Raw genomic sequence first — 13,486 nt, 5'->3', positions numbered from 1 at the left:
AAAAAAACGTAAGCACGAGTTTTCAGAACCAAGGATAACCGACCGGTAAAGTTAAATGTCCCCCGGACTTCACAGCTGTGTATCTCTGGCTTACTAAAAGTTGTCTGGTTTCTTAAACGTGTCTCCACTCCTCTCGCCCCTTCTCCTCTCCCCCCTCCCCCCTCTTCTAAAGGACTTACCATACACTGTGCTAGCCGTCTTAACCTTCCTGTTCATCGCGGTGTGTGTCTGTATCACCTTGGCTTTGCACCGTGTGAATTTCAGACAGCGCCTCCCCCCCGCTTGCCCTGGCCCCCGCCTTTGGTGTGTGTGTGTGTGTGTGTGTGTGTGTGTGTGTGTGTGTGTGTGTGTGTGTGTGTGTGTGTGTGCGTGTGTGTGTGTGCGTGTGTGTGTGTATGCGTGCGTGCGTGTGTGTGTGTGCATGTGTATGTGTGTGCGTGTGTGCGTGTGTGTAGGTGTTCCACTCTGACAGTCGCCGTTCCAGTTCCTGGTTTTTCAGGCGAGTGCTGGCAACTTGACAGTCACCGGCAGCCCGCTGAAAAATCACCAAAGTGGGACAAGCCCATAAGGCAGCAACTCTACTGCTGTGCTGCCACTGTTACTGACCCACTGAGTGACTCCAGAACTTTGTGCCTTTTTTTGCGATTTCATGTGTTGGTTTGGGAGTGACAGAGAAGCCATTGGAAGCTGTGATTAGTGGTGTGCCTCAGGCAAAAGTGCTGGGCCCATTATTGTTTGTGGTTTATATCGATGTTTTGGATGAGAGTGTACAAGGGATGATTAGATGACACTGAAGTGGGTGGTATCATAGATAGTGAAGATGGTTATCAAAAATTACAACGCAATCTTGATCAATCGGCACAGTGGCGCAGCGGTAGAGTTGCTGCCTTGCACCGCTTGCAGCGCCAGAGACCTGGGTTCGATCCCGACTACGGGTGCTGTCTGTACGGAGTTTGTGCATTCTCCCCGTGATCTGCATGGGTTTTCTCCAAGATCTTCGGTTTCCATAATCTCCACGTTCCAAAGACGTAGTTTGTCGGTTAATTGGCTTGGTATTAGTGTAAATTGTCCCTAGTATGTGTTAATGTGCGGGGATCATTGGTCGGTGCGGACTCGGTGGGCTGAAGGGCCTTTTCCCGCATTGTATCTGAAAACTAAACTAAACTAAACTAAATAGGGCAAATGCGCTGAGCAATGGTTAAAGGAGTTCATGTTATTGGAGCTGAATTAGGCCATTCGGCCTAACAAGTCTACTCTACCATTCAATCATGGCTGATCCATTTTTCCCACTCAATCCCATTCTCCTGCCGTCTCCCCATAATCCCTGCCACCCTTACTAATCAAGAATTTGGTGATCTGCGCCCTAAAAATATCCATTGACTTGGCATCCACCACGATCTGTGGCAATGAATTCCACAGATTCACCACCATCTGGCTAAAGAAATTCCTCTGTATCTCCATTGTAAATGTACTTTTTAAATTCTGAGGATGTGGATACATCCTCCCCACATCCACTCTACCCAGGCCTTTCACTGTTTGGTAAGTTTCAATGATGTCTCCCTTCATCCTAAACTCTAGTGAGTACAGGCCCAGTGACATCAAACGCTCATCATATGTTAACCCACTCATTCCTGGGATCATTCACGTAAATCCCCTCTGGACCCCCTCCAAAACCAGCACATCCTTCCTCAGATATGGGGCCAAACACTGCTCATAATACTCCAAATGCAGCCTGACCTGTGTCTTATAAAGCCTCAGCATCTGTGTTTTTATATTCCAGTCCTCTTGAAATAAATGCTGGCGTTGCATTTAGCTTCCTTACTACTGATTTGACTTGCAAATTAACTTTGGAATCCTGTACGAGCACTCCCAAGTTTCTTTGCACCTCCGATTTCTGAATTATTACCACGGGAGTCTACTTTTGAGTCGGCGTCGGCGCTTCGTAGAGCCAATAAATTCTTTCCACGTGATTCTGCTTAACGATTGGGCCACCAATGCCAGAGAGGGGCATTGCCAAAATTCTGTCTCTTAAAATTCTGTGGGGAGTGGGTTGTGGGCTGTGGGGAGTGGGCTGGGGGTAAAATTTGCAACGTCTTGGCTGCCGTTACTGTTGGCAACGGTGTGGGCTTGAAAACTTCACAGGCAGGTCCCATTGTGATGTCATTGTTGGACTCAGCAGCCTATGTAAATGAGATGCCATTGCGATTGGTGGACTGTGAGATGGCATTGTGACATCATCACTGGAAGCTGCTGGAAGATTGTCTCTCTCAGAAGCCCTGATTATTTTCAAAGGATTAAAAAAAAAAACTTTAATCATCAATAACTTGTGAAATATAGCATCAAATCTGAAGGGGACCTGATTATGGTGTGGACGGGAAAGATGTGAGTAAGAATGTGGAAAAATGTCAGCTCTACCGCATAGCATTTTGACGAAGATACAAAAAAGCACATACTCAGACATAGATGCATACACACAAACATACAAGATGAGAGTTTTATAAGTATACTAGACCAAGTGCAGACCTGTTGGGTCTGCTCCTCCAATGCACCCGTTTCCTACCCATAGCCCCCACAGGAGGCGTGGTCCTCCAACTCAAGCTGTTCCCGAACATAAGATTCCATCACTCCCCTGCCTCCCTCAGCAGTGGGCTTTAAATAAATTCCAATTGCACTTCCCCTGCTTGTTGCAATAGCAATTCGCCCTCCCTCTCCTGTGAGGTGAAATGTTCAGAGGGTTTAATCTTTTATTTATTTTGTTTATTATATTCTTTACAGTGTACTATGTTTACATATTCTGTTGTGCTGCAGCAAGTAAGAATTTTATTGTTATATCTGGGACATACGACAATAAAACACTCTTGACTTGATTATCTCAACGTTTAAGAAAAATGAGAAGATAGACACAAAAATCTGGAGTAACTCGGCGGGACAGGCAGCATCTCTAGATGGGTGACGTTTCGGGTCGAGACCGTTCTTCAAAATTAGACAGATACATGGATAGGACAGGTTTGGAGGGATATGGGCCAAATGCGGACATGAGGGACTAGTGTAGCTGGCATATGTTGGTCGGTGTGGGCAAGTTGGGCCGCAGGGCCTGTTTCCACACGTTTCACTCTATGACTATGAAATGATCATTCTGTTGGGGTGTAATATGAGTGGAATATGAGGTGCTGTTCCTCCAGTTTGCGTGTGGCCTCACTCGCTGGGTTGAGTAACTTGCTTGTCGTTCTGTTGACAGGGCCAAGGAGAGCATGTACCACTCTCTGATGTACGCCACCATTTTGGAAATGCAAGCCATGATGACCTTTGAACACGATGACATCATCAGTGCTGGTCATACGATGAAAGAGGCGCAGGAGATTTGTCAAAGGTGAGGTGCGGTGAGGGAGGGGGTGGGCGAGTTCTCTTGGCTTTGTAGATTATCTTGGCCATTGGTTTGCTTTCGAGATGGTGATACAACAGCTGGCTTTGCGTGTGATAATATTAATGCTCCTTGATTTCCTGTTCCTGTGTCGAGAGTCACGAGTGTTTTATTGCTGTGCTTCTCAAACAGATTAATGAAACTTTTACTTGCAGTAGCATAGCAGAATATGTAAACACAATCCTCCGTAAACAAGCCCAGTACCACCCCCTCTTCTCACATCAGACGCCACAACCCTGTTCAAACAATATAATATAGAACGAGCTGCCAGAGGAGGTAGTTGGGGCAGGGACTATCCCAGCATTTAACAAACAGTTATAGCCCTGTCCCACGGTACGAGTTCATTCCAAGAGCTCTCCCGAGTTTGCCCTGATTCGAACTCGGAGATTTACGATAATGGCCACTCGTCGGTACTCGGGGCTCTCGTGGACATTTTTCATCATGTTGAAAAATCTTCACGAGTCTTCCCGTGCTTACCTGCCGTTAGCGAGTCTTCCCGAGCACCTGCCTTTACGAGCCGCTAAGAGACGTCCCCGAACTCCGACGTACCCGCTACGTTCATTCTCTGTGCTTACCACGAGTTTGATTTTTTTTAAACTCGGGAGAGCTCTTGGAACGAACTCGTACCGTGGGATAGGGCTTTTAAGCAGGTACATGGATAGGACAGGTTTGGAGGGGTATGGACCAAATGCGGGCAGGTGGGTCTAGTGCAGCTGGGACATGTTGGCAAGTTGGGCGGGAGAGCCACTCTATGACTCTAATAAATGAAAAAAAAAACGTTCAGTCCATCAGCGATGCAAACTACTATGTTCTAGGGAAAAAAGACACAAAGTACTGGAGTAACTCAGAGGGTCAGGCAGCGTCCCTGGAGAACATGGATATATGAACATGAGCTCTAGGCCGCGTGGTGTGCTCGACCTGTCCCGAAGTCGGCGTGATGCCTGACCGGCTGAGTTCATCAGCACTTTATTGTCGAATCTGCTGTTCCTTGTTTCTACTGCATTCTAGCGTTCTGCTCAGCTCATCACTAGGCTTCCATAGCCAACTGTGCTGTGGTCAGTGGGAGATTATATGGAGGGGTGGCGTTGTGGGGAAGTGGGCAGTATTGGGGTAGAAGACATCATCAAACACAACCAGGGGGTACTCCTCATTCAAGTTCATCCATTCATTCATTCCTGGGTCAAAGATTGTGGTGGTACAGTCCCACAGAGTTGCTGCCTCACAGCACTAGAGACCCGGGTTCACTCCTGACCTCTGATGCTTTCTGTGTGTGGAGTTTGCATGTTCTCCCTGTGACTGTGTGGGTTTCTTCCAGGTACTTCCACAAGCTTTCCTCCCACACCCCAAAGACGTGCGGGCTTCAGTTGTGTTTTTTACGGTTCAACGGAGCTTTAAGGGGCTGTCCCACTTGGGCGACCTAATCCACAAGTTCTGGTGAGTTGGCCCTTGACATACTCGCAGCATGGTCGACACGAGGTCCTAGGAGGTCTTTGTAACTCTCCTTCATGCTCGAGAGTGGTCCCCGCGTACTCGAGGCCTCAGCTAGGTCGAGGCGTATTTTTCAACATGCTGAAAAATGCCCGCGAGTAAAAAAAGATCGCCATGGAAAAAATCGATACTTTTATAGTCGTAGGTTTAGTCGAAGTAGGTCGTAGTAGGTCGACATGTTAGTCGTAGGTAATCGAGGGTAGTCGAAGGTAGTCGCAGATAGTCTTCAACACAGTCGAAGGAAGTCCTCAACATGCCATTGAGGCCACACGCAAACTCTCCTAAACTCTTCTAAACTGGCCAATTAGGTCGCCGCAGTGGGACAGCCCCTTTATTGTCACGTGGAAGCACACAGTGAGTTTATTTTCTTACAAGCAGTCCACTAAACGTTGCCATACCTAATTAGCACATCCCCGATTTGCAAAGTGTACAGAAATAGTCCACTGAGACCGCTTGCAACAGGCACCTGGTTTAGGCACCATTTTCAAAGTCCAGTCTGGCTTGTAGGTTAATGGGCCCTCTGTAAATTGCCCCTAGTGTGTAGGCAGTGGATGCGAAAGTTACAAAACATAGAACTAGTGTGAACAAGTGATCGATAGTCAATAGACAATAGACAATAGGTGTAGGAGTAGGCCATTTGGCCCTTCGAGCCAGCACTGCCGTTCAATGTGATCATGGCTAATCATCCCCAATCAGTACCCCGTTCCTGCCTTCTCTCCATATCCCCTGACTCCACTATTTTTAAGAGCCCTATCTAACTCTCTCTTGAAAGCATCCAGAGAACCTGCCTCCACTGCCCTCTGAGGCAGAGAATTCCACAGACTAGATACACGGAATAGATGCAAAAGTGGAGTAATGCGAGTGGTTAATCAATCAATGGTCGGCATGGATTCTGGGCTGAAGGGTCCGTGTCCATCTCTAAACTACACCAGTTCCATCATTATCACTATTACTAGTATCATTGAATCATCATTGAATCCTATTCATTGGGGACAATTTACAGAAGCCAATTAATATATAAACCTCTATGTCCTTGGAGTGTGGGAGGAAATCAGAGCAATCCACAGGATCACAGGGAGAACCTGTATCTGTGCAGACGGTACCCATAGTTGGGATCGAACCTGGGCCTCAGGCGCTGTAAGGCAGCAACTCCACCGCAACGCCACTGTGCCAACCTGAGCTGGGAATGAGGCCTTCTACCCATGAACATTGTGTAGGGGTTGTGAATCTTGTAGAACAAGGGAGGCCACTTTGTCCTGTGGTGGAATCCTTGGGTTATTCTGGCATGCAGCCCATTGAGCGCTGGCTAGCTTATTGAACAAGCAAAAACAGACACAAAAAAGCTGGAGTAACTCAGCGGGTCAGGCAGCAATTCTGGAGAAAAGGAATGGGTGACATAATACAGTTCACCGCACTCATGGGCTCTTTCCCCGCACTGCTCCAGTTTGTTTCCACCTTTAGGGGTTTCCCCATGTTAGTGTCTGCTCCTTTTGCAGCTGGGGCAGAGAGCCTTCCTCTTGACTTCTCTGGTTCTTGAGCTGCGTGCCTTAAATCCATCTCCTCTGTTTCTGAACCGAACGCCAATGGGAATGCTTCCTCCCCGTCTCGACACTGCGTGAGCTTCAACACTTGCGCCAAATCTTCTTTGTCTTCTTCACTCGAACCTCTCTGGTTAATCCGCTTGTCATCTTCTTTAATCTTCACCACCGCCAAGGTCAGTGTCCCCATACATTGGCTCCCACCTACATGTGCTGCTGGTGAGAAGGCTTCCTGGTTAAAAATCGCCCGAACGGCACTCTACCCTAATAGACCGTTTGTTTCCAATAGGTTTCGAAAGAAGTCCACTGTTGTTGGTTCCCTCTCGAGTCTTGTGAACAAATCATCTGGTGACCACTTCACTGAAGGTTCGTGTATTGACGGGCTGTGCGGGGAATGTGAATGTGTAATTTCATTGTTTGTTTGTTTGGAGAAAACAGGCCCTTCGGCCCACCGAGTCCACACTGACCAGCGATCCCCCATACACGAGCACTATCTTACACACACTCGGGACCATTTGCACTTATACCAAGCCAATTCACCAACAAACCTGTACGTCTTTGGAGTGTCGGAGGAAACCGAAGATCTTGGAGAAAACCCGCGCAGGTCACTGGTAGAACGTACAAACTCTGTACAGACAGCACCAGTAGTCGGGATCAATCCCGGGTCTCTGGCGCTGTGAGCACTATAAGGCGGCATCTCTACTGCTGCGCCACCGTGCTGAATTAGATGAATGATTCTGTCATTCACAGACGTTTACAAGGACTTGGATTAATTTATCCCCTTCAGGATTTGAGTATAGGAGCAGGGAGGTTCGACTGCAGTTGTACAGGGTCTTGGTGAGACCACGCCTGGAGTATTGCGTACAGTTTTGGTCTCCAAATCTGAGGAAAGACATTCTTGCCATAGAGGGAGTGCAGAGAAGGTTCACCAGACTGATTCCTGGGATGTCAGGACTTTCATATGAAGAAAGACTGGATAGACTCGGTTTGTACTCGCTAGAATTTAGAAGATTGAGGGGGGATCTTATAGAAACTTACAAAATTCTTAAGGGGTTGGACAGGCTAGATGCAGGAAGATTGTTCTCGATGTTGGGGAAGTCCAGAACAAGGGGTCACAGTTTAAGGATAAGGGGGAAATCTTTTAGGACCGAGATGAGGAAAACATTTTTCACACAGAGAGTGGTGAATCTCTGGAATTCTCTGCCACAGAAGGTAGTTGAGGCCACAGTTCATTGGCTATATTTAAGAGGGAGTTGGATGTGGCCCTTGTGGCTAAAGGGATCAGGGGGTATGGAGAGAAGGCAGGGATGGGATACTGAGTTGGATGATCAGCCATGATCATATTGAATGGCGGTGCTGGCTCGAAGGGCCGAATGGCCTACTCCTGCACCTAATTTCTATGTTTCTATGTTTTTTTTCTTGACGAGTTTCGTAATATTTCTATAATATTTTTACACAATATATGTTAAAAATTCAGGTAGTTCCGTGAATTGGGTCACGAACTTGAACGAAAAAGCTCCTCGGCCCACAGCCTATATGGAATTTTATTTGTCACCGAGGTAGAGTGAAATTCTCAGTTCAGTTCAGTACAAGTATCACTATCCATCAACACTTAGACACACCTTAGATCAGTATCTCAGATACAGTACAAGTGTGTAGCAGTAGTACACTGAGACAGTCTACAGAGTCGCCATTTCCAAGTCCCAGCTGTAAGTGCAGGGATCTTGACCTGACCATGAAGGCCCGTTGTCATGGCTACGGTGCAGGGTCGGCCTGGCCAAGCGTAGCCGTGGTGTCCTCCACCGCTGTAGGCCGCGTGCGGTCCACGTGCTCGGCCTCTTGGAGCGGAGCCCGGTCCAGCCGAGCCCCAGTCTGCTGCAGGGCCTCCAGTGGCCACTCCCCCGTCGAGGCCCTGCACTCCCTCCCGCAGCCCGTCTGCTCACCGGCCCTCCCACCCACTCCCTCCACTCTGGTCCACGGGACGAGCGGGGGCCGGGCTCGGCGGGATCCCTCTCTGGGTCAGGCCTCATTTTTTAGTTTAGTTTAGAGAAACAGTGCGGAAACAGGCCCTTCGGCCCACCAAGACCGTGCTGACCAGTGATCCCCGCACAGTAACACTATCCTACACGCACTAGGGACAATTTACACATTCACCAAGCCAATTAACCTACAAACCTACCTGTACGTCTTTGGAATGTGGGAGGAAACCGAAGTTCTCAGATAAAACCCACGTGGTCAAACTCCGTACAGACAGCACCCCTAGTCAGGATTGAACCCAGGTCCTGTAATTCACATTCATTCGCGCAGCTAGCTACCTTGGCATGAACTTCTACCCATGAGTGTGAAGCAATGTGGCAACTTCTTTCTCATCCCTTGCTCGCCTTTCCCCAAACAGTCAATCACTTCATAGAGACACAAAATAATGGAGTAACTCAGTGGGTTTGTAGGTTAATTGGCCCTCCGCACATTGCCCCTTGTGTGTAGGGAGTGGATGAGAAAGTGGGATAACAAAACTAGTGTGATGGATGGCCTGCCTGAACTCAATGGGCTGAAGGGCCTGTTCCCATGCTGTATCCTCTAATCAATGAATCAATTAATTATATTGGTGATGATGGAATCTAGAGGGAGAAGATGTAAATGTGGAAATAATTGGTAGCAGGTCACATTAGTGGGGAATGGGATTGCTGTGAGTCTTCATGGGGTGAACAAGGCCATGTAGATGATCAATCTCTCTGTCTCTCCAGCTCCCTTTTCTCATCCGTGATTGTCTAACGCCTACTGGTTTGATCAGTCTGTAGAAGGATGAGAGGGTATCTCATTGAAACATATAAGATTGTTAAGGGCTTGGACACGCTAGAGGCAGGAAACATGTTCCCGATGTTGGGGGAGTCCAGAACCAGGGGCCACACAGTTTAAGAATAAAGAGTAAGTCATTTAGAACGGAGAAACACTTTTTCTCACGGAGAGTGGTGAGTCTGTGGAATTCTGTGCCTCAGAGGGCGGTGGAGGCCAGTTCTCTGGATGCTTTCAAGAGAGAGCTAGATAGGGCTCTTAAAAATAGCAGTCAGGGGATATGGGGAGAAGGCAGGATTGGGGATGATCAGCCATGATCACATTGAATGGTGGTGCTGGCTCGAAGGGCCGAATGGTCTACTCCTGCACCTATTGTCTATTGTCTATATTCCTTCAAAACCTTGCTATTGTTTTGATGTAATTAGGAGGCAGCCATGATCCCAGGGTCCTCGCTGCCTAGCGACCATGAAACAAAGCGCGGGATTGGTCAATTGGCGTCCGACCTCAATGTTAAACGTACATTGATTGGACAATTACTTGTCCAATTTAATAATAATAATAATGGATGGGATTTATATAGCGCCTTTCTAATACTCAAGGCGCTTTACATCGCATTATTCATTCACTCCTCAGTCACACTCAGTGGTGGTAAGCTACTTCTGTAGCCACAGCTGCCCTGGGGCAGACTGACGGAAGCGTGGCTGCCATTCTGCGCCTACGGCCCCTCCGACCACCACCAATCATTCACACACATTCACACACATTCACACACAGGCAAAGGTGGGTGAAGTGTCTTGCCCAAGGACACAACGACAGTATGCACTCCAAGCGGGATTCGAACCGGCTACCTTCCAGTCGCCAGCCGAACACTTAGCCCATTGTGCCATCTGTCGTCAATTTAGCAATGGGCTGGCAGTTTGACTAGGCATCTTGTCTCTGTTCAACACACCCTTGTGTGGCCTGGTGTTAATTATTTGAGTGGTAATGCTCCTGTGGAACAGCTTTAGACTTTAGAAATACAGCGCGGAAACAGGCCCTTCGGCCCACCGACTCTGCGCTGACCAGTGATCACCCCACACACTAACATTATCCTACACACTAGGGACTATTTACAATTTTATCAAAGCCTATTAACCTACAAACGTGGACGTCTTTGGAGCAGTGGGAGGAAACCGGAGCACCCGGAGAAAACCCACGTGGTCACAGGGAGAGCGTACAAACTCCGCACAGACAGCACCCGTAGTCAGGATTGAACCCGGATCTCTGGCGCTGTTAAGCAGCAACTCTACCGCTGCGCAATCCGGCCGCCTTTTGGTGCTACATAACACAAGACATTCTTTGACTGATCAATTGATCGATTTATAATATAAAAGCGGCAGAAAAGGTTAATAACGTGACATTGAGGGGCGACCTGATAGATGTAAAATAAAAATGATGTGATGCATAAATAGGGTGGAAAGTCAGAACCTTTTCCCAGGGTAGAAATAGCAAAGACTAAGAGGGCACAGCTTTAAGGTGAGAGGAGCAAAGTTTAAAGATGTGTGTGGTAGTTTTTTTTTACAGAGGATGGTGGGTGCTGGAACGTGCTGCCAGGGGTGGTGGTGGAGGCAGATACAATAGTGGTGTTTAAGAGGCTTTTGGATAGTTATGCAGGGAATGGAGGGATATGGATCACATATGGGTAGAGAAGATTAGTATAGGAAGAAACTGCAGTTGCTGGTTTATAGACAATAGACAATAGGTGCAGGAGTAGACCATTTGGCCCTTCAAGCCAGCACTGCCATTCAATGTGATCATGGCTGATCATCCCCAATCAGTACCCCGTTCCTGCCTTCTCCCCATATCCCCTGACTCCGCTATCTTTAAGAGCTCTATCTAGCTCTCTCTTGAAAGTATCTAGAGAACCGGCCTCCACCGCCCTCTGAGGCAGAGAATCCCACAGACTCACACCTCTCTGTGTGAAAAAGATTTACACTGACGATAGACACAAAATGCTGGAATAACTCAGCGGGACAGGCAGCACCTGTAAATTTAACTTGGCATCATGTTCGGTATAGACAATGTGGGCCGAAGGGCCTGTTGTTGTGCTGTGTTGTGTTCTACATTGGCTGCCCTGGTTTGTTTTGCAGAGGAGATCCATGCAGAGGTGTGTTACGCAGAGTGTTTGCTGCAGAGAGCTGCCCTGACGTTCCTACAGGTAGGTGTGAACCGCCATTCGCAGACAAGCAGCGGGATTGTGCACTGAATTATCGCCAGGATTCTCCCTGGTCACCCTGCTAAATGGCCTACCCCTTATTCTTAAACTATGATCCCTGGTTCTGGACTCCCCCAACATCGGGAACATTTTTCCTGCCTGTCCAATCCTGTAATAATTTTATGTTTCTATAAGATCCTCTCTCATTCTTCTAAATTCCAGTGAATATATGCCCAGTCGATCCGTTCTTTCATTATGTGTCAGTCCCGCCATGGAATATGTCCATTGCACACACACCAATGATGAATTCACTTGTAAAGTGCTTAATGAGCTCTTTGGTCACTTTGAATGTGCTGAGCTTGTGAGAAGAGGTTTTAAAAATACAGATTTTGTACATACTCGGTTATCACAGAGATTATATGCCTCTCATTCCGTGCTGGAAGCTTCTGACAAGAAGAAATGTTTCAAAACACTTAACGACCTGTCCCACTTTCCCCAAGTTACTCATGAATTCTCCCGCATTTTCCCCTTGCTTCAAGCTCGGGAAATGTCCATAGCGAGTCCGTAGGAGTCTGTAGATATTTCGTAGCAGCTCATAATGCCAGCAGTAGGTACACGGGCATCAGGTAAGTCGGGACGTTTTTTCAGCATGTTGAAAAATGTGCACGAGTAAAAAACAAATAGCCCCGAGTACCTACGGCTGGCTATTACCGTAATTCTCCGAGTTTGAATCAAGGGGAAAACTCGGGAGAAGTGGGACAGGGCCTTTACTGTAAAGGGTGACACAGTGGCATAGCTGGTCGAGCTTCTGCCTCACGGCGTAACTCCTTAATCCTGGGTTGTCTGTGTGGAGTTTGCATGTTCTCTCCGTGAATTATTCGTTTTTTCCCCAAAGACGTGCGAGTTTGCAGATTAATTGGCTCCTGTAACTTTTCCCTAATGTGTCAGGAGTCGATCAGACAAAGAGCTGGTATGAACAGCTGATTGATGGTTGGCCTGGACTTGGTGGGCCGAAGGGCCTGTAAATTTATCTAGCTAAGATTTTCATTGGCCGAATATTATATGTACAACGGGATCTGGGGGTCCTTGTTCATCAGTCTATGAAAGTAAGCATGCAGATACAGCAGGCAGTGAAGAAAGCGATTGGCATGTTGGCCTTTACAACAAGAGGAATCGAATATAGGAGCAAAGAGGTCCTTCTGCAGTTGTACTAGTTGTACTAGTTGATCCCTAGTGAGACCACACCTGGCGTATTGTGTGCAGTTTTGGTCCCCTAATTTGAGGAAGGACATTCTTGCTATTGAGGGAGTGCAGCGTAGGTTTACAAGGTTAATTCCCGGGATGGCAGGACCGTCGTATGCTGAGAGAATGGAGCAGCTGGGCTTGTACACTCTGGAGTTTAGAAGGATGAGAGGATATCTCTTTGAAACATATAAGATTGTTAAGGGTTTGGACATGCTAGAGGCAGGAAACATGAACCCGATGTTGGGGGAGTCCAGAACCAGGGGCCACAGTTTAAGAATAAGGAGTAAGCCATTTAGAACGGAGACGAGGAAACACTTTTTCTCACAGAGAGTGGTGAGTCTGTGGAATTCTCTGGAGGCACGTTCTCTGGATGCTTTCAAGAGAGAGCTTGATAGGGCTCTTAAAAATAGCGGAGTCAGCGGATATGGGGAGAAGGCAGGAACGGGGTACTGATTGGGGATGATCAGCCATGATCACATTGAATGGCGGTGCTGGCTCGAAGGGCTGAATGGCCTACTCCTGCACCTATTGTCTATTGTCTATTATAAGCATTGGTAAAAATGTTAATTGAGCAAAATTGTACAACAGTTAGGACTCTGAGGGAGGAAGTGCATAGTTCGAAATTCAATATCTTTAATTGCATTAGAAAATATTCAGCTATATATTTTGAGAATAAACTGCTGATGTTGGAATCTTTTTGAAAGCGCAAAGTACTGAAGGAACTCAGCGGGTCTGGCAGCATCTTTGGAGGCAGTGGATGGATGATGTTTCGGTTTGGGACTCTTCTTCAGATTGATCGGATCAGCC

The 13,486-nt window shown here is 47.4% G+C and overlaps 1 protein-coding gene across 1 annotated transcript in view; it reads left to right on the top strand.

Moving 5' to 3' along the window:
- The window catches only part of LOC116966075 (tetratricopeptide repeat protein 39A-like), a 102,370-nt gene that overhangs the window by 46,089 nt on the left and 42,795 nt on the right, over positions 1 to 13,486 (top strand). The window contains exons 4-6 of the mRNA XM_033012226.1: positions 3,239 to 3,370; positions 6,737 to 6,813; positions 11,370 to 11,437. Coding sequence (XP_032868117.1) covers positions 3,239 to 3,370; positions 6,737 to 6,813; positions 11,370 to 11,437 — 277 coding nt within the window. The remainder of the gene's footprint in view (positions 1 to 3,238; positions 3,371 to 6,736; positions 6,814 to 11,369; positions 11,438 to 13,486) is intronic.

Source organism: Amblyraja radiata, chromosome 35 (assembly GCF_010909765.2).
Source record: "Amblyraja radiata isolate CabotCenter1 chromosome 35, sAmbRad1.1.pri, whole genome shotgun sequence".
NCBI lineage: Eukaryota > Metazoa > Chordata > Chondrichthyes > Rajiformes > Rajidae > Amblyraja > Amblyraja radiata.
The sequence above is the reverse complement of the archived record's forward strand: the minus strand, read 5'-3'. Positions and strand labels throughout refer to the sequence as shown.